The following is a 24,015-nucleotide window of genomic DNA, read 5'->3' on the forward strand; positions in this document are numbered from 1 at the left end:
TGTGGCTCAGTTGGTTGGGTGATGTCCACAAACCAAAAGGTTGCTGGTTCAGTTCCCATTCAGGCAACAAGCCTAGGTTGTGGGTTCAGTCCCCGATCGGGGTGCCTATGAGAGCCAAACAATCGATGTTTCTCCCTCTCTCCTTCTCCCTCCCTTGCACTCTCTCTAAAACATAAATAAAATCTTTTCTAAAAAATTTCATTATGCAGGGAAAAACAAAACTAGTTGCTTACTATTATGAATGAAAGGAGGGAGAATGACCCTGTGTCTTTTTAATGATTCATGTTTTCCAGGGTGGGTATGATCTAAGGAATATGTCTGAGCTAAAAAGAATTGCCACTTTTAAACAAATGTAGCATTGCTTTTTTGCAAATATAGTTTGTAAAATCTTTAATAAAAGTAACAAAAAAACAAACAAAGCTAGATGTCAATGTGAAATTATCTTTTAACTCATAAATTTAGTGAACAATTAATTTTTAAAACATTTCTTTGATTTAAAAACTTTATTCCAAATACTACTTTTCTTTTGTCTTCCATGGACTTATACTCTTTTATCTTCTGTAGATTGATAAACAGTTAATCACCAAGTGTGTAGATATGGCACTAAATCTTTTATCTGATGCATCACAGATACAGTCCTGTAGAATTCTTTAAACTTGCTGGTATTTGTCCATTGAATTGGAAGCATTTATCAAATATTAATGGATCCTAATGGAAAATTTTACTCTAGAGGCCAGCTCTTCTTTTAACTAGTTTTACTGATTGTATTATACTAACTAGTCTTGCAAACTTGAAAGGTACAAAGAGAAAAAAGTGATTATTTTCAGATGTATTGAGTACTTATTAAATTCAAGCTCCTAGTGTTGTCCTTTTCTCTGTTGTCTTTAAATACTCCCATTTAAATTGTGTATTATAGAGACTTAACACCTTTTTAAATATTCTTCCTGCATCTGACTCTTCTCATTCTGGTAGTTCTAGTTAACAATAAAGTCATATGATTCTTATAAGCAAAATTCAAATGCTACCATTTTACTCAGTGTTTAAATATTTTTACAGAGGTTTAGAACAACTGATGAAGGCAAAAGGGTAAAGTGAGGCTTGATATTATCCGGGTCTCACTGTGGGTGTTGGTGTTATCCCACTCTTCACTCTGAATGAGGAGTTTGAGAATTGGCTGCTTATTTTAGTGCAGCTCAGGTATACTCTGCCTGAAAAGACAGGACGTGTCACAACACACAAGACTAATGTCAGTATTCCAGGGGGACAGCTGTGCTCAACTGCTGCAAACTGCCTGGTGAATACCTGCAGCTTCTGTGGAGGGGAAATCACATTACAGTAACCGGATTGTCTGTGCTATTGCACAGTTTTGTTATTTACTGATTTTTTTTTTCTGATAAGTTTTTCAGCCCCCACATTATGATGTTGTTCATCACATAGAGGTTTTTCAGTGCAGCGACTGACAAATCAGCTGCACTGCAAAAATATTTTGAAAGAATAAAGCAACCAGGTTGTAACTAGTATTCCTGTGATTTCAGTGCACAGAAAGACATTGCTTACCAGAAACACTAATACTTACACATGCTCTGAAATTCCCCAAACTATAAAATTAAATGTCACTAACAAGTTCTCTGCAGCTAAGGTTATACATTGAGATATATAGTTATATATTGAAGGTAGGAATAAAGATATCTATTCTTTCCTCAAGGGGGAAAAAGTACACATTTGGAAAAAATTTATGTAATTTGAAGGAATATATGAACCCTAATATCCCAGATTGAGATGAGGAAGTAGAGTCAGCGAATATAGATTTCTTTTTAGAAATTTGATAAGGAGAGAGATTGAACTGTAACATTTTGTTTTGGATAAGAGAGACTTAAGCATGTTGATAGGATATGGAGAGGGAGACAGTAAAGAAATAGTGTGAAGCGGAGGTGGTGGGGTGAGGGGTGCAGCATTGTAGATATGCGTAGTGAGACAGAGTCCCAGAGGAGGCACAAAGAAATGGAATCCTGGTCACAGGCAGATGGAATAGCTTGAACAGGAGAGAAATACCACGCCTTCTGAGACAGGAAGAAAAAAATGAAGACTGTGTGGTTATAGGTAAATATGTAAGTTAAAGGAAGAGATTTTAAAATGCCTGACCTCACGGTTCAAGGGAGTATGTAGGATATGAGGTTGTGTTCTAAGAGTAAAGAGGTGGTGGTTGGGTAGACAGTGTAAGTAGTGGTAACAGAGTAGTCAGTGAGAGGATCTGGACACGTAACTAGCCAAAGACCAGAGAAAATTAACACCAAGTGCCCAGATGAGGCCAAAGATCATGGATTTGTAGTGGTACCAATCTTCAGAGTCCATTTTTTCTCCCACTCCCCACCCCTCAGTAGTTCTGCTCTGTCCTGTTGTAGGTGTGAAGAAAGCAGGTCATAGCATTAATCTCCAGTTGTAGTTTTGATGAATAGGAAAGCTAAGAGAAGGATGCAAGAGATTCAGAAGAGTGGTGGTGAAAGAAATTAGTTCAAGAAATCAGTATAGACACACTTGGTTACAGAATGATGGAGTTCTCTTAGAGAAAAAATTGGTCTTCCCAGTCAAATATATCTTGTATCCTCCCCCAGAGTTGTACAATATATTTAGTTCTGACATCTCTCCTAGGTTTGAAGGCCTTTTCCCCCACCCTGGGCATCTCCATTTGGATGTCTGTCAGTCAGTTCAAACTCACAAACTGAAAAGTGAGCTTATCTTCTCTTTCAAATGTCTCTTCTTCTCTGGTGACATTTCCATCTTCCTGATTATCCAGAATTGAAATCTGTTTTGTCTTTGGTGCTTCTGTTGCCCTTTTCTTCCATATCTGTTCAGTTGTTGAGTCCTGCCTTTTTAACTTCTCTTATCCAGTTGTGTTTCACCTTTCCAATGCTACTAAGCCCTCATAAGGCTTTCCTTACTTGCTTAGACTGCTGCAGTTGCAGCCTTTTAAAACGAGGCTCCTTTCTGCCATCAACTAGTCCATCCTTCCTCCAGCCACAAGATTAAGCTCACTAAAGCTTAATTCTAATCAGGGTCAGCCTTTGTTCAGAAACCTAGTGATAGCCCAGTTTCTATCATGTCATTTTGCTTGGAATTTAAGACCCTCCTAAAGTGGCCCCATCATGCCTATCCAAAGTATTTCACTTTTGTGTCCTTATATTGTGTCCACTGTTTCCCCTACAAGCATCTTTGTTAGCATTGTGCACCAGTCCTAGTCCTCAAATGTCAAATGTTCAGATGTTACTGTCTCCTTAGAAGCCTTTAACTGCCTAGCAGCTGAAATATTATGTTCCTTGTATAAATTCCTTTAGAGGAGACCTTTCTTTTGGACTGTATTACCTTCTGCTTTGTTACATAGGTATTTATGTAAAGATCTCATTTCTTTTGCTTTCATTTTCTTCCAACAGTGTAATTAACAAGTATAATAAATGATCAGAACTGCACATATTTGTCCACTTCAAAAAGTTTAATGTATTTTATTGATTATGCTATAAGAGTTGTCCCAATTTTTCCCCCCTTCCCCCTTTCTACCTGGTACCCTCCATTCCCTCCAGCAGTCCCCCACCTAGTTCATGTCCATGGGTCATGCATATAAGTTCTTTGGCTTCTCCATTTTCTGTACTGGTAATATCCCCCTGTCTATTCTGTACCTACCAATTTGTATTTTTTAATCCCTACACCTTTTCCCCCATTCTCCACCCCCCCAACTGATAATCCTCAAAAATGATCTCCATATCTATGATTCTTTTTACGTTCTGCCTATTTGCTTAGATTGTTTTTTTAGATTCACTTGTTCTTATTGTGAATTTATTGTCATTTTAATGTTCATGGTTTTGATCTTCTTTTTCTTAAATAAGTAACTTTAACATTTCATGTAATAATAGCTTGGTGATAATGAACTCCTATAGTGATAGGAAGCACTTTATCTGCCCTTCCCTTCTAAATGATAGCTTGGCCGGATAGGGTAATCTAAAGTTGTAGGTCCTTGCTTTTCATCACTTTGAATACTTCTTGCCAGTCCCTTCTAGCCTGCAAGTTTTCTTTTGAGAAATCAGCTGACAGTCTTATGGGAACGCCTTTATAGGTAGATATCTGCTTCTCTATTGCTATTTTTAAGATTCTCTCTTTATCTGTAACCATTGGCAGGCTAAGTATGATGAGTCTGGTATGGTCTTCTTTGTGTCTGTCTTGTTTGGGACTATCTTTGCTTCTTGGACGTATATGTCTATTCTTTCACCAAATTTGGGAAGTTTTCTTTCATTGCTTTTTCAAATAAGGTTTTAATTTTTTTGCTCTTTCTCTTTCCTCTCTCTGGCACCCCCTGTGATTCGAATTTCAGTTTCTTCCCAGACTGCTCTTTAGCCTATCCTTGTTGTTTTGGATTCTTTTCTCTTGCTGTTTGAATTGAAATTTTTTCTTCCTTATGTTCCAAATCATTGATCTGATTCTCAGTTTCACCCACTCCACTAATAACCAGTATTTTGAACTCTGCATCTGATAAAATGCTTTCCTCCATTTTGTTTAATTCTTTTTCTGGGGTTTTGTTGTGTTCTTTTATTTGGACCATATTGCTTTGTCTCCTCATTTTGTCAGCCTCCTTGTGTTTGTTTCTACATATTAGGTAGAGCTGTTTTGACTCCATCTTAGTGGCATGGCCTATAGTAGAAAACTGCACCCGTAAGTTGGATAGGGCTGAGCTTTAGGTAATTGCCAGGGCGGTGCAACCCGTGTGAACCAGATTGATAGAGTCTCCAATAGGGTGTTACCACTCTGTGGCTTTGCATGGGGGAAGGCTCAGAACAGAGACAGTGCTACTGCCTGGCCTCTGAAGTTTTGTCTGGGAGGAAGCTGTCCCCTGGCACTTGTATGCCACTTGTGACCTTCCATTTGCTGCCTTGGTGTTGAAGCCCAAAGGGAATGAGTTTGCATAAGTCCTAAGTCTGTTATGGACCCTTTAAGAGGAGACTCCTAAGAACCCCACAGTTTCTTCTGCCATCCTAACTCCCATAGATTTTTACAGCCAGAAGTTATGGGGACTTATCTTCTGGCACTGGAGCCCTGGGCTGGGTGGTCTAGTGTGAGGCTAGGATCCCTCGCTCCTGAGGTATCCCTCCCGATTTTTATCCACCACACATGGGTATGGGCCTGCCCATTCCACATCTCCACATCTCCACCCCTGCTACCCATCTGGAAAACTGTGACTTCTTTAATTCCTTGGTTGTCAGACTTCCATATAGCTCGATCGATGTTCTGATGATTCTGGGTGATAATTTGTTTTGTATTCTAGTTGTAATTTTTGCTGTGGTTGTGTGAGGAGGCAAGCTGTGTTTACCTACTCTTCCATCTTGACTGGAAGTCCACTTCAAAACTTTGATAGTGGTTGTATATTAGAATCACATAGGGAGCTTTTATATTTTAGATTTATTTATTTTAGAGAGGGGAAGGGAGGGAGAAAGAGGGAGAATGTGGTTGCCTCTCACATACCCCCTAATGGAGACCTGACCCACAACCCAGGCATGTGCCCTGACTGGGAATCGAACCGGTGACCCTTTGGTTTAGAGGCCAGCACTCAATCCACTGAGCCACACCAGCTAGGGCCATGTAGGGAGCTTTTAGAAAAGACCAATACCTGATCCAAAGATTTTGATGCATTGGCCTGAGGTAGAGCCTGGACGTAGGTATTTTTTAAATTCCCCAGGTGATTATAATTGTGCAGACACAGTTGAGAAACTACCATCCTTAACTGTAGTGCAAGTATTAGTGTGCCAGGTAGAGGTATGCTAAATCAGTTCATGTAGCTATGTCTGCCAGAACTTGCTTGCTTAGAGGCACTTCTTGCAGAGGTGTTTAACCTGTGGCCTGTGGGCTTCATGTGGCTTAGGATGGCTATGCATACAGCCCAACACAAAATTATAAATTTACTTAAAACATTATGAGATTTTGTTTGGTTTTCATTAGTATTATGTATTTAATATGTGGCCCAAGACAACTCTTCTTCCAGTGTGGCCCAGAGATGCCAAAAGATTGGACACCCCTAAGTCTTCATTTAGTTAATGGTGTGTGGAAGGTGCTTCTTGGATGTCAGGAGAAAAGGATGAATTAGAAACAATAGAATTGTCAGTTTTCATCAGCACAATTTATTTTGTAGTGCTAGATTTCAAAAATTATTTGAAGAACATATACAAGTTAGCATTTGAAATCATAAAGTATACTCATTTCTGGAGATGAATCAGACATGAGCTGGTGTGGTATAGTGGTTAGAAGTGTAGACTGGTGGGGAGTGCTTCGGGGCTTATTTGCTCATCTCTTGCTGACTACGTGACCTTAAGAACGTCACTTGAACCTCACTGCGGAGTTAACACTTGCTGCAACTTCACATAAAGGTTGAAGACCAACAAGTTAGTTTCATAAAGAAAAAAATCTTTGTGCAAACTTGGAAATCACTGATGCTTCTTACATTTCACTTAGTGATTGAGATCTTGCCACAAAGGGACTAGGAAAAGAATGGCATTCTTCAAAGGAAACAAAGTAATTTCCTTTAATTTAGAGATCCACCCACCATGCATTTTGAAGTATCTGACTTTTAAACTCAGCTCTGACCACCTAGCATTTGTTTCCTTGTCAGTCGTAAAGCCATGTTTACTGTTTACTTAAAAACGAAATTCACAGCAGCTTAGAAAAGTGTCATGAAGTAGTCACTGCTGCACATGGCCCAGTCCATGCTATTTTATGGAACAAGAAAGCTCTTCCACAGTGGAGGGTGACTTTTTTGTTTCTTTCCTTGTGCCTCTCTGTTACTTCAGAGAGGAAGCCAGGGGCCACAGATAGACAAATGTTTTTATAGGGTCGCTGACAGAGTTGAATCTTCTTCTGCCTTCTCCCTAGTAAGAACAAAGAGACAGAAAAGAAAGTTATGTTAAATATGAATCCAAACTACGTATGTGGTGAAAAGCTCTGAATATACAGATAAAATTTCTTTGAAAGTTTATACTAGAATTTGTTTAATATCTGAGAGAGGCATTTTTGCAAAATGTCTTAGATTTGTGTGGGCCCTCACATTTCTGAAAATAAGATGACATTTTGACCCTTGTGTTACTTATTGGTCACAGCTCTTTGTTTCAATTTTGAGTGTATGTTTGTGCAGAGGTGTTCTGGTTTGATCCTTTACCATTTAGCACTTGTCCCTGTAGAGAAGGAAGGAAAATCCCAACTCATTTTTTACAAGAAGACAAAAATACGGCTAAAGTGATGATTGTCACTGTCATGCAGGAAGAAGTGAATAGAGATACTTGGTAGGTAAGCGAGATGACTTTGTGATGCACATGTCCATTTTAGCGCTGTTCTCAACCATTGCGACCCTGGACAATGAGTCCCATGCACTGTCCAAAGCCTCATTTACTTCAGCTGTCGAAAGGAAACTAGCTAGGTTGAAACCGAGTCACCCTTGAGGAAATTAAGTGGTAGTATAGCCTCATAAAAATAAAGTTATGCAGTTAAACCTCATCTTTTAGATTCTTCATTTACCCAGGCTATTATTAATAAAGGTACCTCATCGTCCCAGAAGATCTGTTTGATTTCTAAGCCCCCAAAGGGTCAGGTATTGTATTATCTGTTTTATTTTATTTGATAAATGGACAAGCATAGTGCCTGTGCATGTAAACATTGAAGGTATTTTTGTTTAACGAAATACTCCTCTTACTTTCTTCCCAGCCCTAACTTCTGAGGGATGAAGTAAGTGTTACAATTCTTTTAAGTCCGACATATCTTTTAGCAGTCTCTGCATGTTCATCACCTTTATGCATGGTAATCAGCAGAACAGGTTTTCCTCCTGCAACAGAACTCTGTGTGAACCCAGTAATTTCTCAAATCTGATAGGTACAGAAACTGTGTGGCTTTTCACTTCCTGTCCCTTCCTCCAACCCCAAACCATAGAGAAGCATGCTTTCTGGTGACATTTATTCCCCTAAACATTCTCACAGCTTTTTCTTCCCTAAGACTGAGTATGAGGAGTGGTCGTTCGTTGTCATTTTACAACAGCCCTACCAGTTTGATTCTGCAAGCTTGAAAATTAGTAAGGACTCTCCAGAAACTCAAGAGTTTTGCTTCTCTTAGTTTGAGAGTCAGGGTAGAGGATGTCTGCACTCTGTCATTTCAGGGAAGTGTGATCTCCACATGTTTCACACAGATTATTCAGGAAAGAATAATTCATACTGTGCTGTGATTTCCAGTGTTTCTGGAGCCACCTTGTGTATTCCCCAGTGGGAATGAGGGCAGTACGCAAAACAATAAGGACAGTTATTGGGAAGGCCACTTAAAAATCCAAGTTCATTACTAATTTTTCATTTGGGAGATGGATAACAGAATTCCATCAGTTGTTCAACTCTGCTTGCTCAGTACACCACAACTTTAACTCTTTATATTGCTTTCTCTGTTGATAAGATTCAAACCAGTGACTCACAAAATTACAGGTAACTTACTATGAGGCTTAATCAAGAGTTTGAACAGCTCTAAATCCTTGGATGTAGGATTTTTTTTTAAATGCCACTTGTAAATTAAAAACCTCTCTTGTTTCAGTTGTCAAACTTTGAAACTCCTCTTACTGTGTATAATTCCTGTTAACCAGATGTTGTTTGATAGCTCCGTAATAACAAATGGAGGGTGCTTGTCCTAACCTGACCTTGCATTCTCTCTTTTTGATGTGCAGCATATGTGGAGCAGTCAGCTAAATAAAGGTCTTATCATTGAGATACAGTTGACACTGGCTTTTTCCTTTTGTTGCTATGCCATTTACCATATGGTAAAGAACTAGTTTTAGAAGGCTGCCTGTCTTGTCAGATTGGAGATGTGAATCAGTGGCGTTTTTGTGAAAAGTTGCCTGTCTCGTTCGTGATTTATACATTGCAAGTTATGTTGTTTTGTTTTTCAAATTCTGTTCTCCAGCACACAGACTGTTTGTGGTGAGCTGTCTTTTCCGTGTCACCCTTATAGATTGTATTCATTCTTAAAACAACTTGAAGAAAATAAATTGAAACATAAAAATCTTTTGTTTTTACTCATGGCCAATCACATTTTCTACTGTTTTAAAGGTATTTGCTACATAAAACACATTGTTAAATGCCAGCTGTGGTAAATTATTTTTAAATAGAAGTAGTTATTTGGGCCCAGTTTATGGTGGTTTCTTTGATACACACTATTAGAAGATGCAGGACTGGAATAGAAGCTAGAGTCTTTTTCAATACATAATTGGGTGGGAGTTGTTTAGTGAAAAGGTTAAACTGTTAAGTGATTAATATATCATAATTAATAGTGTACAGATAAACGTTTACAGGGAAAGGAGGAGCCTGGAGAGTCCATTTAACAAAAGACAGGGCATGTCAGATAAGATCCTGAGATTTTACTTCAAAAATCACTTAGACATGCCAGGTTTTATGTCATATTTTTCTGTGGGGTGGGAGATACATTTTATGTTTTCAGATAATGATTTTGGACAATATTTATATTCTGGGGCACTACATTTTAGGAAGGGAGTATAGGGAAGAATACCAATCAGAATAAGGAGTAGTCAGATGACATCTACAAGGAAAGATTAAAAGGACTTAGAATTAATTCAGAACCATTTTCAAGACTACAAAGGAGTAACTATCATGAGCTTGCCCCTGAAAAAATTCTATGAAGGAGAAAATAAAATTCTGCAAGAGATATTAGATTATATATAAGACCATGTCTGGAATTTAAAGTTTATGGGAAGTAACCCCTGGCTGACGTAGCTCAGGGATTGAGCACGGGCTGCGAACCAAAGTGTCGCAGGTTCGATTCCCAGTCAGGGCACATGCCTGGGTTGCAGGCCACAGCCCCCAGCAACTTGCACATTGATGTTTCTCTCTCTCTCTCTTTCTCCCTCCCTTCCCTCTCTAAAAATAAATAAATAAAATCTTTAAAAAAAAAGAAAATGTGTGTTAAAGTTTATGGGAAGTAGTTTATTTGCAGTCTGTGTAAAGGAACCAAATCACTACATAAGAAAGGATCTAGAATCTTTCTTAGATCATTTAACTGTTAATGGGAGGAAACTGAAAGGAAGTATAGATTCCAAAAACAGCTGAGTTCTTGTTTTTGTGGCTACATTCTGCTACTTTCATTGACCTAAAAAAGAATAAGAATACACCCATTCAGGAACAGTAGAAACAACCGGAAATACACAGAAATAAAGACCTATATTAGTGTGTTATAGATATCCTAAATTGTTCTTTCTTTTAGCCAAGTAAGTATCTCATTTAGAGTGAAAAGAATTTCCTCTCCTTTTATGTTTTCACCTGTGAGGCTACAGTATTTTTGTTCGTGAGGAACATACCAAGCACCCACTCCAGGGCCAACCCCTTGCTCCACAGTTTCCTCTGTGGGACTGGAAGTGAATTAAGCTGTAAACTGAGCCAGTTCAGAGGCTCTTAGCACAGCACTACTCACTCTTGACCAATCTTAGCACTTCCCTGACAACACTGAGTTCCAGGACAAGTGGAAGTGAGGAGGAAAATGCAGGAACAAGTGGTAGTTTTGATTTAATGCTTGGTCTTCCTGATGAATTTGAGGCTCATCTCACCTCACGGACAGATGTTCTGAAACACTCTGGCAGGAAGGTGCCACTATGTGCAAGGAGGAGGAGTCAAGAAAATGTCTTCCCTTCCGATCTATAAAAAGGAAAGGAGGAAAATTCTGTGGAAAAAAAAAAACAACATTTTAGCAAGTACAATAAATAAGTGGCCTCTTGTTTTTTTTTTTAATCCTCACTCGAGGATATATTTATTGATTTAAGAGAGAGACATCATTGTAAAAAACATTGATCTGTTTTCTTCCATATACATCCCAACAAGGATCGAACCCACAACCTCTTGGTGTACAGAATGATGCTCCAACCACCTGAGCCACCTAGCCAGGGCTTAAGCTGTTTCTTTGTTCAGCAAGTAAATATTGATCATCTGCAGTGTGCCAGGCATGAGTGATACAGTGAACAAGTTATGGTCCTCATGAAAGTCACCTTTTAGATCAGAGATAGACAGTAAACCAGCAAACTAGTAATAGAATTAGACAAGAGTGGGAACTATGTAGACAGATAAAGCAAAATAAGTAGGGGGTAAGAGTGAGGATCAATTTCAGTTGGTGACATTTAAACAAAAGTGAGTCACATGAAGGAGCCTACCATGAAGAGATCTGGGGGAAGAGCATCCTCAAGAAAGAACACCAGTTCCTGAAGTGGGAACAGACTAAACTTTGACATAACTGAGGCAAGGCTGGTCAATTTGATTATAGTGGAGTAAGCCAGGGAAAGTTCTCTCTCCAGGTGGAAGATTTTATGAAATATTTTTGGTTTCTTTAAGCATCTTCCATACTTTCTCAGACCAGACACAAAATATTCTAGAGCCAGATGGTTCCTTTGGACTTCTCATCTCCTGCTTTATTTGTTCTCATCATCAGAACAATAATATGTAAAGCATCATAGTAGTGTTTTAAATTAAAATTGGTGCACAATAGTCTTCTAGTATAAGGATTAGCAAACTTCTTATAAAGGGCCAGATTGTCAATATTTCAGCTTTGCTGCCCCTATAGTTCCAACTACTCAACTGTACTATAGTAGTGCAAAAGCAGCCATAGAATATATACGTAAGTGGATGTGGCTGTTTTTCAACAAAACTTTATTTACAAAAATAAGCAGCAAACTCAATTTGGCCCACAAATCTGGAAGAGCTTTGTGCATCTTTGAAATCCTGGCTCCAGATGCCTCGGTATTGCTGTTTATCCGCTTGCCGACTTGCTGCAGAAGTCTCTGTCCCCCAGGCAGATATTCCCCTCTGCCAACAGACACCAAACCTGTGGGGTTTCTCTCTCTGCACTTCCTACCAGTTACTTGTCATTTTCATATTTGTTGTCCTTAGTCCTCTAAAGCAGATTTAAAACATTCTGTTCCTTCTGCATATTCATTCAGAGCTCAGCCAGGTAACATAAAGATTAAACAGAGAGTGCTCTGTAGCCTACGAAGAATGAAAGCTGGCATATTAGCCAGGAGCATGGGCTTTTGAGGAAAACTGCCTGGGTGCAAAGCCGACGTTCCACTTACTTATTATCTTTGTGACCTGGAGGAAGGTACTTCAGAACTTTTTGTGCCTTCATTTCCTCATCCAAAAAATTGGAGCAAAAACTACACTCCCTCAGTATCACTGCACGGTTAAAGGCAATAATTCATGCTTAGAACATGTACATAGTAATTATAGGTAGCAGATGGTAAATGTTAGTTGATGTTTGTTACCATAACTGGTTTTTTTTTTTTTACTCCAAAATGTGTTCATTGGGATGGTTCCCCACTCATCTTGATTCAGGGTGCTTTTAGTGCTGCTCCTATCTGAAGGAGCAGCCTTCTGTCAGCCTTGCTTTTCCTCCTGTAGGCTGACAGAAGACGGTGGAGCAGCCAACACATAAAACTACCGTCTGTGCATGGCTAAAGACAGTGGTGGTTTTATAGCATTGTGGGCATTTCACACCCATGGAGTAGGAATTGGGGCTCTGCACCAGGAGCTTTTTCTTGTGTTTCTTCTCTTCTGGAGAGGGATGAAGGAGATCCTTAGTGAGAGGCGTGTTGTTATGGGGAGGTATCAGCGCCAGAAAGGCTATCATACTAATTTTTTGAAAACCTGTTCATCTACAGTATCCTACATGGATTTTGCAGTAACTGTTTTTTTATCCTCACCCAAGGACAATGCTCACCAGTTCTAGAGACGGGGGAGAGAGGGAGAGAGAGAAACAACAACGTGAGGGAGAAACAATAATAGGTTGCCTCCTGAACACTCTCGAATAGGGACTGAATCCACAACTTAGGGATGTGCCTGACCGGAATCGAACCTGTGACCTTTTGGTTTACAGGATGACACTCCAACTAACTGAGCCACTGGTCAGGGCTACAATAATAACTTTTATAGTCCCATGTTATATATAGATCCTAAGGTTTTGATGTCCAACTTACCCAAAATCATAACAACCATTTGGGCAAATCATGAATTAGAGCTGTGTAGAAACAGTTCTCCTGGTGCTTGCAGTTAGACTGAGAAGTGAATAGGTTTCATCTCAGGAGTCAGCTCTAAAATAGTCAAAGTGGTTGCTCAGAGGATTCTCCAGCAAGTCTGAGCTCATCAAGAAAAGAATGCCCGATTGAATAGCGGTATTTGCCATGGGCTCAGGAGCATGGAGAAGGATTGCCTTGTTGCTTTTTTTTTTTTTAACTCCTAGCTCAAGTTTTCTATTAACCTTAGTTTTCTTTATAAACAAAAGTATTAGGTAAATATGAATACATCTTATAATGAACTTACTAATTTATCGAGTAAATATACCCTTGTAAGTTTGCTAGAGAAGTATTACTATTTCTGAAATAGTTTCCCACTAGGGCAATTGATGGAACAATTCTCTTATAAGCTGCTTCTCCATAACTCTTCTCAGTTTTCTGCTCTCATGAGCACACAGGTAGAAAATTCTAGTAGTCACCATTTCTAATTTGAGGGTTGTTTTAAAACATCCTAATGACACTTAGAGAAATAATTGAGAAAACTTTGCTTTCATATATGAACCAAATATTGATCTCCCTGAAACCAAGATTTTCTAAGATGTGTCCCATAAATTCATTTTAAGTACACACAGAAACCAGATTTCTGTGGAGTTGATATATCTGATCTGCCTCTGCTGACTTTTTGGTTTTATTTTAGCCAATGTTATCCCATCCCCAGTATCTTTGGTCTTATTATGAGGAAGCAGCAACTTGATGTTTTAAATGTCAATGTTACCTAAGTGTGGGAAAAGCCAGAGCTGATTTCTGGAGTCCACCTTCTCTGCAGGAGGAAGCCTCAGTAAAAAGCCGGCCACAACTGCCTACATTCAGCCAAGTGCCCTTGTTGGGCTTGGCTTTGGAAGGCTTGGGTAGCGCAATTTCCCAGTATGAACTACCTTTGGGAAGTAACCACAGACAAAGCTCATGAAGTGTCAGAACCTGGTGTTCCATCCTCTAACTGTAAAGAATTGCAAGAGAGATGGGAAAAGAATACATTACAGTGGTTTTTCATTTAGAACTCTTTGGATTTCACTATACTGTAACTGGAGAATTTACCATCTCCTCAAAGTCCTGACCATTTCTGGACAATTCTGACAAATTTTTAATTTTGCTTTCTGTGTGAAATGGCTAAGCCAGGATGAAACCTGCCTCTCAGAAAGCATTTCCCATTCCACACACACTACTGCAGAATTGCACTGCTCTGATTTCTTTACCTTTATTGATTTAAATCAGAGTTATTTTGTTTATATTTTGATGTATCCAGTGGCAATGACCAAGATTAAATAAGCATCTGGAAGAGTTTCATGCAAGATGTAAGACTATTTGGGGAAAAAGAATTTCCTCCCAAAAAGCTTTCCAGGAATGTAACATTCAGAGGTTCTATAAAGCCTGATCTCTGGAGATAAAAATATTTATGGAAATTAATGGTCTTTACTCTTTCTGATTAGTCACTTTTTAAAAAATCATGCTTACTAATCACATTTCAATGTAAATTACTTTTAAGAATCTATTCTATGCAGTCAGTCTTTAAATACACACTGGAAATGGTTAGAGAAAAAAGCAGAGTGTTCCTAATAAGGTTTGTTTACATTAAGTGCCTTATAAGATATAATTTTAATATAATAAAAATGTTAAGGTTTCATCTAAAAAGTAATCTTGTTTTTTTTTATTGGGTTTTTTTTTCAGGTGATATAATTCAAACATTCAATATATATTGTGTTTTTAAAGCAACCCTGAGCTCTAAGCTTCTCTCCACAACCTCCTTTCCCCAAGGGGAAAGACTTCATTAATTTTATGAGTGGAATTTTGGTAGTTTTTGCTGGCATGATGAAGAACATGTTACAGATTCAGGTTTTTAGGCTTTTTTCTACACTTAACAGTATGCTTGATCTTTCCATTTTTTTCTCTTCTGCTTTTATTAGTAAAGCCTCTCTCTGGGCATGTTGTTTAAATCAGAGAGACTTCATCTCTCTGTCATGACAAAAAACCCCTGTGCTTGTTGAAGACAGAAGCCCCTTAGTCCTTCCCATTTCATGGATATGTATTTATATTTTTGGTTGTTTCAGACTGACCCCGATTCTTGGCATTGAGAAACATTCTCAGGAAAATACAGTATTTACACAGTTTATATCCACCCTGCTTGAAGAATTGCATTTAAAGAATGAAGACCTTGAAAATGTAACCATCATATTTAAACCAGCTGTTAACCAGAGAGGTGAGTTGGATTGTGTTTTTCTTTGTTTCTCATTTGCTGCCTGTTTTAATTCTTTTTTTTATTTTGGAAATTTAAAAAATCAAGTACAGACCTCAAAATGCCCTCAACTTGCTAAGGGAGAACATGGTGTCCCTTAGTTCTCAGCTACCCCACTCGCCTCCTGTCCAGTCTTGTTGCGTTGCGCCCCATACCTGCTACCATTCCTCCTGTGTAGGTGTACCACAGTTCATTAATTCTGTTTCTTGCAATCCAGGAAACTGCCACTATTACCTTCATACTCAAACTTAGACCATCCCCCATGTCCCATCTGATAAGCTTCTTCCCAGGAAGTAGCAAGTAACTTCCACCCAACTACTGCAATGATCCATGGAGAACATTCTCATCCTACTTCCCTCTTCAAGGAAATCACCCCCAACCCAGCCAATACCCTGTTAATTTCCATACAGATAAGCAGGTTCAGTTTGCAAGTCTGGCCCTGTTGAATCCAAACCCTGCTCCCAGGTGCATAGCCATGCCCTACTACCCCAAGTTCTTAACTCTTTCAGAACTGCCCTTCAGAATGTATCCCCCATCCTGTTTTAATTGTAACTCTTCATCTCTTCCTCTCCTTGCTGCTTATTTCACATACTCTCAAGTGGTCAGATAATTTTTTAAAATGTTCTATCGAAGTTGAGTTGGCATACAATAATGTATTAGTTTAGGGTGTACAACATAATGACTGAACATTTATATCCCTTCAGATGTAATCACCACGCTATGTCTAGTAGCCATCTATCACCATGCCAGGTTATTACAACATCATGACTGTATTCCCTGTGCTGTATACTACATCTCTGTAACTTGCTTATTTTAATAATTTTTAAAAGATTTTATTTATTTTTAGATAGAGGGGAAGAGAGGGAGAAGTAGAGAGAAACATCCATCAGTTGCCTCTCACATGCCCCCAGCCAGCAGCTTAGACACGTGCCCCGATGAGGAATCAAACTGGCAGCCTTTCGGTTTGCAGGGCAATGCTCAGCCCGCGGAGCAACACCACTCAGGGCTGTAGTGTAGTTATTTTATGACTGGAAGTTTGTATCTCTTATTTCCCTTCACAGTTTTTACAAATTCCCCTACCTGCTCCCCTCTGGCACCATCAGCTTATTCTCCATATCTACAAGTCTGGTTTTTGTTTTGTTTATTCCTTTATTTTGCTTTTTAGATTCCACATGTAAGGGAAATCATATAGTATTTGTCTTTTTCTATCTGACTTATTTCACTTAGTGTGGTATTCTCTAAGTCCATCCATGTTGTTGCAAATGTCAAGATTTCATTCTTTTTAATGGCCAAGTAATATTACATTGCATATCTACGCCACACCGCCTTTATCCATATCCATTCATCTATCAGTTGACACCTAGGTTGCTTCCTTGGCTATTGTAAATAGTGCTATAATGATCATAAGGGTGATGATATCTTTTCAAATTAGTATTTTGGGATTTTTTTTTCCAGATAAATACCTATAAGTGAAATTGTTGGCTTGGGTGGCAGTTCTATTTCTAATTTTTTGAGGAAAATTTCCATACTGTGTTTCACAGTGCCTGCACCAGTTTACAATACCACCAATAGTGCACAAGGGTTCCCTTTTCTCCACATCCTTTGCAACACTTGTTATTTGTTGACTTTTTGATGACAGTCATTCTGATGGGTGTGAGGTGGAATCTCACTGTGGTTTTGATTTGTATTTCCCTGGTAATTATTGATGTTGAGCACCTTTTTATATTTCTGCTGGTAATCAGTATGTCCTCTTTGGAGAAATGTCTGTTCAGATATTTTGTTTTTTTAAATCAGGTTGGTTGTTTTGGGGGGTTTTTTGATGTTGAGTTGTATGAGTTCCTTATATATTTTGGATATTAATTATATTGTACATATCATTTGTGAATATCTTCTCCCATTCAGTAAGTTATCTTTTCATTTTATTGGTTTCCTTCACTGCTCAGAAGTTTTTAGTTTGATGAGGTCCTATTTATTTTTGTTTTGTTTCCCTTGACTGAGGAGACATAGCCAAAAAGATACTACTAAGACTGCTGTCAAACAGCTTACTACCTGTGTTTTCTTCTGGGAGTTTTCTGGATTTGCATCTTACAGTTAAGTCTATATTTTAAGTTTATTTTTGTGTATGGTATAGGAGAGTGGTCCAGTTTTACTTTTTTTGCATATGTCTGTCAAGTTTTCGTAACAGCATTTATTAAAGAGACTGTCATTCTCCATTTTATATTTTTGCCTTCTTTGTCATAGATTAATTAATCATATAAGTGAGGGTTTATTTCTGGGCTCTGTATTCTGTTCCATTGATCTGTGGGTCTGTTTTTGTGCCAGTGTTACAATGTTTTTGTAACTACAGCTTTGTAATATAGTTTGAAATCAGGGAGTAGGATAGTTCAACTTTGTTCTTCTTTCCCAAGATTGTTTTGGCTATTTGGGGTCTTTTATGGTTCTATTTAAATTTTAGGATTATTGTTCTAGTCCTGAAAAAAATGCCATTGGTATTTTGATAGAGACTGCATTGAATCAGTAGAGTCCTTTGGGCAGTATGGACATTTTAATGATATTAATCCTTCCAATCCCTGAGCCTGGTATATCCTTCCATTTTTTGTGTGTGTCCTCTTCAATTTCTTCAAAATTTTGTAGTTTTCAGTGTACAGTCTTTTACCTCCTTGGTTAATTTTATTCTTTGGTATCTTACTATTTCTGATGCAGTTGTAAATGAGATTGTTTTCTTAATTTCTCCTGATTGTTATTAAGTCTATAGAAATGTAATAGATTTATGTATACTAATTTTATATCCTGCTACTTTACTCAATTTATTTATTAGTTTCAATAGATATTTGGTGGAATCTTTAGGGTATTATGTCATCTGCTAATAGTGACAGTTTACTTCTTCCTTTCCAAATGGATGCCTTTTCTTTCTTTTTCTTGCCTGGTTGCTGTGGCTAGGACTTCCAATACTATATTGAATAAAAGTGGTGAGAGTGGCATCCTTGTCTTGTTCCTGATCTTAGAGAAAAAGTTTTCAGCTTTTTACCATTAAGTATGATGTTAGCTATAGGTTTGTCACATGTAGCCTTTATTATGTTGACATATGTTCCCTCTCTACCCACTTTGTTGAAAGTGTTTATCATAAATGGATGTTGAGTTTTGTCAAATGGTTTTTTTGCATCTTTGAAATGATCATATGATTTTTATCTCTGGTTTTGTTGATGTGGTGTATTGCGTTGATTGACTTGGAGATGTTGAATCAGCCTTACACCCCTAGAATAAATCCCACTTTATGGTGTATGATCTTTTTAGTGTATTTTGAGTTCATTTTGCTAACATTTTGTTGAGACTTTCTGCATCTATGTTCCTCAGGTATATTTAGGCCTGTGATTTTTTTTTTGCAAAAGTATCTTTTTCTGATTTTGTTACTAGGGTAATTTTGGCTTCATACAATGAGTTTGGAAGTGTTCCTTCCTCTTCAATTTTTTTAGAATAGTTTGAGAAGGATAGGTATTAATTCTTCTTGAAATTTTTTATAGAATTCACCTGTCATCTGGCTCTGGACTTGGTTTGTTGGAAGTTAGTAGTTGGTCTAGTCAGATTTCCTGTTTCTTCCTGGTTCCGTCTCAGAAGATTATATGTTTCTAAAAATTTATCCCTTTCTCCTAGGTTCTCCAATTTGTTAGCATATATTGTTCATAGTATTCTTGAATGATCACCTTTGTATTTCTGTAGTATCAGTTGTCACTTCTCCATTTTCATTTCTGATTTTATTTATTTGGGCCCTCTTTTTCTTTTCTCAATGAGTCTGGATAAAGGTTTGCCAATTTTGTTTATCCTTTCAAATAATAAGCACTTAGCTTTTTTGGTCTTTTCTATTCATTCTTATTTGTCTGGTTCCTTCAGGTATAATGTTAGGTTGTTTATTTGGAATTATTATTTCTTGAGATAGGTCTGTGTAGCTGTGAGCTTCCCTCTTAGAACTTCTTTTGCTCCATCCCATTGATTTTGGAAAGTTGTGTTTTCATTTTCATCTAGCTGAAGGTATTTTTTGATTTCCTGTTTGATTTTTATTTGGTCACTGGTTGTTTAGTAGCATGTTTTTTAGTCTCCCCATGTTTTTGTTTTTTCCAGTTTTACGTTTATAATTGATTTCTACTTTCACACTGTTGTAGTAGGAAAATAGGCTTGTGTTGGCCTGTCTTCTTGAATTTATTGAGACTTGCTTTGTGACCTAATATGTGAACAGTCTTGGAAGATGTTCTGTGTACATTTGAAAAGCATGTATATTGTGCATTTTGGGGGTGAAATGTTCTAGAAATATCTATTACGTAGATCTGGTCTAATGTGATGTTTAAGGCCACTGTTTCCTTATTGAATTTCTGCCTGAGTGACATACCATTGATATAAGTAGGATGTTCAAGTTCCCGCCTACTGTTGTATCACTGTCCATTTCTCCCTTTATATCTCTTATATTTGCTGTATGTATGTAGGTGCTCTTATGTTGGGTGCATAGATGTCTACAATTTTTACTATCCTGTTGTTGGAATGGCCCTTCATATAATGCCCTTGTTTGTTTCTTTTTACAGTCTTTGTTTTAAACTATTTTGTCTCATATGAGTATTGCTACCTCAGCTTTCTTTTCATTTCTGTTTGCGTGGAATATCTTTTTCCATCCATTCACTTTCAGTCTCTAGGTGTCTTTCAATTTGAAGTGAGTTTCTTATAGCAGCATATAGTTAGGGTTTGTTTTTTCATCCTTTTAGCTCCCCTAGTTATACTGATAACATCCTTCTAAAAACTAATCCAGTCTTTTGATTGGAGCATTTAGTCCACTGTTTAAAGTAATTATAGATTGGTATGTACTTGTTGCTGTTTTATTGTTTGTGATTGTTTCTGTAGTTCTCCTGTTCTTTTCTCAATCTCTTCCCTTATAGCTTGCTGTCTTTTTAGCATTTTGTTTACACACACACACACACACACACACACACACAAATAGAGAAACCTACTTTTTCTAGTTTTTTGTTTTGTGGTTACTATTAGGTTCATATATATCCACCTATATCTGTAACAGTCTATTTTAAACTGATAAGCATTTATGTTCAAATGCATTCTAAAAACTATTGTTTTATTTTTTGTTTTTCAGTTACAGCTGTCCACCCCCCAACCCCCAGTTTTTCCCCTATTGCTCTCTCATGCCCCATCCAACTCCTGCTCCCAAAGACGATCTCCACGCCATTATCTTTGTCCCTGGGTCCTTTGTACATGTTCCCTTTCTTCTCCTGTTATCCCCCTCCTACCTCTCCTCTGGCTCCTGTCAGTTTGTTTTTTATTTCCATGTGTCTGGTTGTTTTTTGCTTGTTGGTTTGTTTTGTTGATTATATTCCACTTATAGGTGAGATCATATGGTATTTGTCTTTCACCACTGGCTTATTTCACTTAGCATAATACTCTCCAGTTCCGTCCATGCTGCTGTGAAGGGTAGGAGTTCTTTCTTTCTGCGGTGTAGTATTCCATTGTGTAAATATACACAGTTTTTTAATCCACTCATTTACTAATGGGCACTTAGGCTGCTTCCAGCACTTAGCCATTGTAAATAACACTGCTATGAACATAAAGGTGCATAGGTTCTTTTGAATTGGTGTTTCAGGATTCTTAAGGTATAATCCCAACAGTGGAACTGCTAGATCAAAAGGCAGTTCCATCTTTAGTTTTTTGAGGAAATTCCATACTGTTTTTCACAATGGCTGCACCAGTCTGCATTCTCACCAACAGTGCACTAGGGTTCCCTTTTCTCTACAACCTCACCAGCACTTGTTGTTTGTTGATTTGTTTATGATGGCCATTCTGACTGGTATGAAGTGATATCTCATTGTGGTTTTAATTTGCATCTCTCTGATGGCTAGTGATACTGAGCATCTTTTCATGTGTCTCTGAGCCCTCTGTATATCCTCCTTGGAGAAGTGACTGTTCAAGTCCTATTCCTGTTTTTTTAATTGCATTGTTTGCCTTCCTGGTATGGAGTTGTGTGAAAACACAATATTTTTATTCTCCCCTCCAAGATCTATGTTTTTGATGTTGTGTTTTAGATCTTTCTGTTTTGTGTATTCCCTATTTATTATAGTTAATTTTGCTATTTTTGTCTTCCTATTAACTTTTTAAATGGTTGATTTGCTGCGTCTATTATATTTTTACTTTTGCCCATGAAATTTTTTCTTTCATGAATTTTTTTCTTGTTATGGCCTTTGTTTTCTGCTTAAAGAAGATCCTTTAACATTTCTTATAAAACTGGGTTAGTAGTGATGAATTCCATTCATTTTTGCTTGTTTTGGAAACTGTCCTTCAATTCTGAATGAGCACCTTGCTGGGAGTAGTATTCTAGGTTACTTTCTTTCAACATTTCAAATATATCAGGCCACTCTCTTCTGAGTGAATGAGATCTTATTGCCTTATTTTTCATACAAGGAATGGAGATGGTTGTGAGTAGGTGGATGGATTTTTTCTGTTTGCATGGCCCTTTTAACCTATAAGTTCATTTGAATATAAAGGTTTTAATGTTTAATAACCTTTTCAAGATTAAATTACTACTAGCTAGTGTATGAATATGCTTTCAGTTGCTAATAGCAGGGAAAAAAATCCAGCTCAAACTATTTTTTCTTGTGGTGATATATTAGTCTTTTGTTACTTAACAGGTTACTCTTAAAACTCAGTGGCTTAAAACAACAAGCATTTTTTTATCTCCTTTTTTCTGAGTCAGGAATCTAGACGTAGTTTAGCTTGGGGCCTCCTGCTCAGAGTCCCTCATGAGGTTGTAGTTAAGCTTTCTGCCAGGGCTATGATGTCATCTAAAGGCCCAACTGGCAAAAGATCCCATTCTCCAAGCTCATTCATTGGTTGTTGATGGTTTTAGTTCCTACAGGTTGTTGAACTCAGGGCTTCAGTTTCTCACTGACCATTTTCTAGAGACCTCTTACAGCTCCTTGCTATGGGTCTCTCCATAGTGCACCTTACAACTTGGCCTGTGGCTTCCCTCAGAGTGAGCAAGTGAGACAGTACCCAAGATGGAAACACTCTTTTTGTGACTAATCTCAAAAGTGACATCCCATCACTTTTACTGCATTCCATGACTAGTTATAAACTGAACTCTAGGTCTAGCCCACACTTATGGTGAGAGGATTGTATAAGAGCATGAATACCAAGAGTCAATATCATTAGGTGCCATTTTAGAAGCTGTCTACTGTAGGCGGTAAGTCTACAGTAGGTCCCAGCTTTATACAGGATGGGGCAAAAGTAGTTTAGTTGTTCGTATGGAAAATAATGCAATAATTAATAAGTAATGCAAGAATAAACTGTTTTGCATAATCACAACTGTAAATACTTTTGCCTCATTCTGTATAATATAGCATATGACACTATCCAAGTTGAGAGTCTTGAACTTCACACTAATTCAGGGCATCCCTGAACCAATCCACATGGCTACAGGAATGCTGTGAGCTGACCCATCAAAGCCTACCCCTCAAGCTGTATGTGAATGTGGGTCTATTCTATCCAAACCATTATTGCTACATAGTGAGAAAAAAATGGACTGCATTTTGGGAAAAATCAATATTTCCAAGAGCTGGTAAAATACTTTAGGTGCTTATTCAGACTGTCCTTTTTCACTTCACAGGTATGATCCATGAAGAATGAATAGAAAATGAATTTCTGTACACCATTTCTGGAACTCTAGCCACAGTAATGGTCTGTTGGTAACTGACAACTAGCTTTATTCTGAGCAAAACCTGTACCTTCTTAGATGTCAGCTCCCTGCCTCCTGGTCCCTAACTGTACAGAGTGATTTCCCAGATAGAGGAGAATCATTATTCCAACAAGGATAACCAACTCCTTGTATTCCTGGCTGTAAGACATAGTATTTTTATTTGAAAATAAAAATTGAAGTCTTATATGAATATTCAAGAAAATATAATGACTTTTTATTTTTTTTCTACATGATTCCAGCTATCACATCACTCGACAAAAAATTTTGAAAAGTTCTATTTTGGCCTCATAGACTAAACTCTAGATTCTAAAGAATAGTAAAGAGGTCAATAAGTACAATCAAAGATGAAGCCCTTTGGAAGTCTAGTCATTCTTTTAAAGAAGCTGACTGTGGTGTATTGTGTTTAACCTCACAAGTCCAAAACAGGAGTTTCCCAGAACTTTCTGGACTCAAGGAAATTTTTTTAAAAGAATCTCTAGAATTTACACTGCTTCTTCAACATGTATATTGAAACATGCAAGTTAGCAGAGCCTCCTGGATGTTTAAGGGGACCTCAGACAATTTGGGCAGCTTTAGTGCAGGAACAAAAACAAAACAATCACATCTATACTCTTGGACACTGGAAGAAATGACAGCTACTTCCAGTGTCCCAGCCACAGAAGAAGGCCAGAAAGCAGCCTGCTACAGTGAGCAGCTCAACAAACAGGAATCCAAAAGCTCTGTGAGGTCACAGGTTACAACATCACTATATAAAAACCAATTGTAGATTTTTGTATACTAGCAAGGAAAAATCCAAAAATGAAATGAAGAAAACAATTTCATCCACAATATCACCAAAAGAATTAAATACATACGAATAAATTTAACAAAGGATGTACAAGACTTGTACAATGAAAACTAGAACACAGAGAAATTAAAGAT

At 37.8% G+C, this 24,015-nt stretch overlaps 2 protein-coding genes across 2 annotated transcripts in view; one reads left to right on the forward strand and one right to left on the reverse strand.

Annotated features, from left to right (window-relative positions):
- Window positions 1-23,443, forward strand: part of RPAP2 (RNA polymerase II associated protein 2) — a 90,783-nt gene extending 67,340 nt beyond the window's left edge. Inside the window, 2 exon segments of the mRNA XM_036026419.1 lie at window positions 15,169-15,317; window positions 23,005-23,443. Of these exon segments, the coding sequence (XP_035882312.1) occupies window positions 15,169-15,317; window positions 23,005-23,024 (169 nt within the window). The 3' untranslated portion in view covers window positions 23,025-23,443.
- On the reverse strand, window positions 12,326-12,800 carry LOC114496128 (40S ribosomal protein S27-like). The gene has a single exon (XM_028511441.2). It carries the CDS (start codon window positions 12,679-12,681, stop codon window positions 12,406-12,408), a length of 276 nt encoding a protein of 91 aa, XP_028367242.1. The 5' UTR covers window positions 12,682-12,800; the 3' UTR covers window positions 12,326-12,405.
- Window positions 23,444-24,015: the final 572 nt, after the last annotated feature.

This window comes from Phyllostomus discolor, chromosome 5 (genome assembly GCF_004126475.2).
Source record: "Phyllostomus discolor isolate MPI-MPIP mPhyDis1 chromosome 5, mPhyDis1.pri.v3, whole genome shotgun sequence".
Taxonomy (NCBI): Eukaryota; Metazoa; Chordata; class Mammalia; order Chiroptera; family Phyllostomidae; genus Phyllostomus; species Phyllostomus discolor.

Coding starts and splice junctions, on each gene's coding strand:
- LOC114496128 (XM_028511441.2), bottom strand. CDS start 12,681: ATGATAGCCTTTCTGGCGCTGATACCTCCCCATAACAACACGCCTCTC.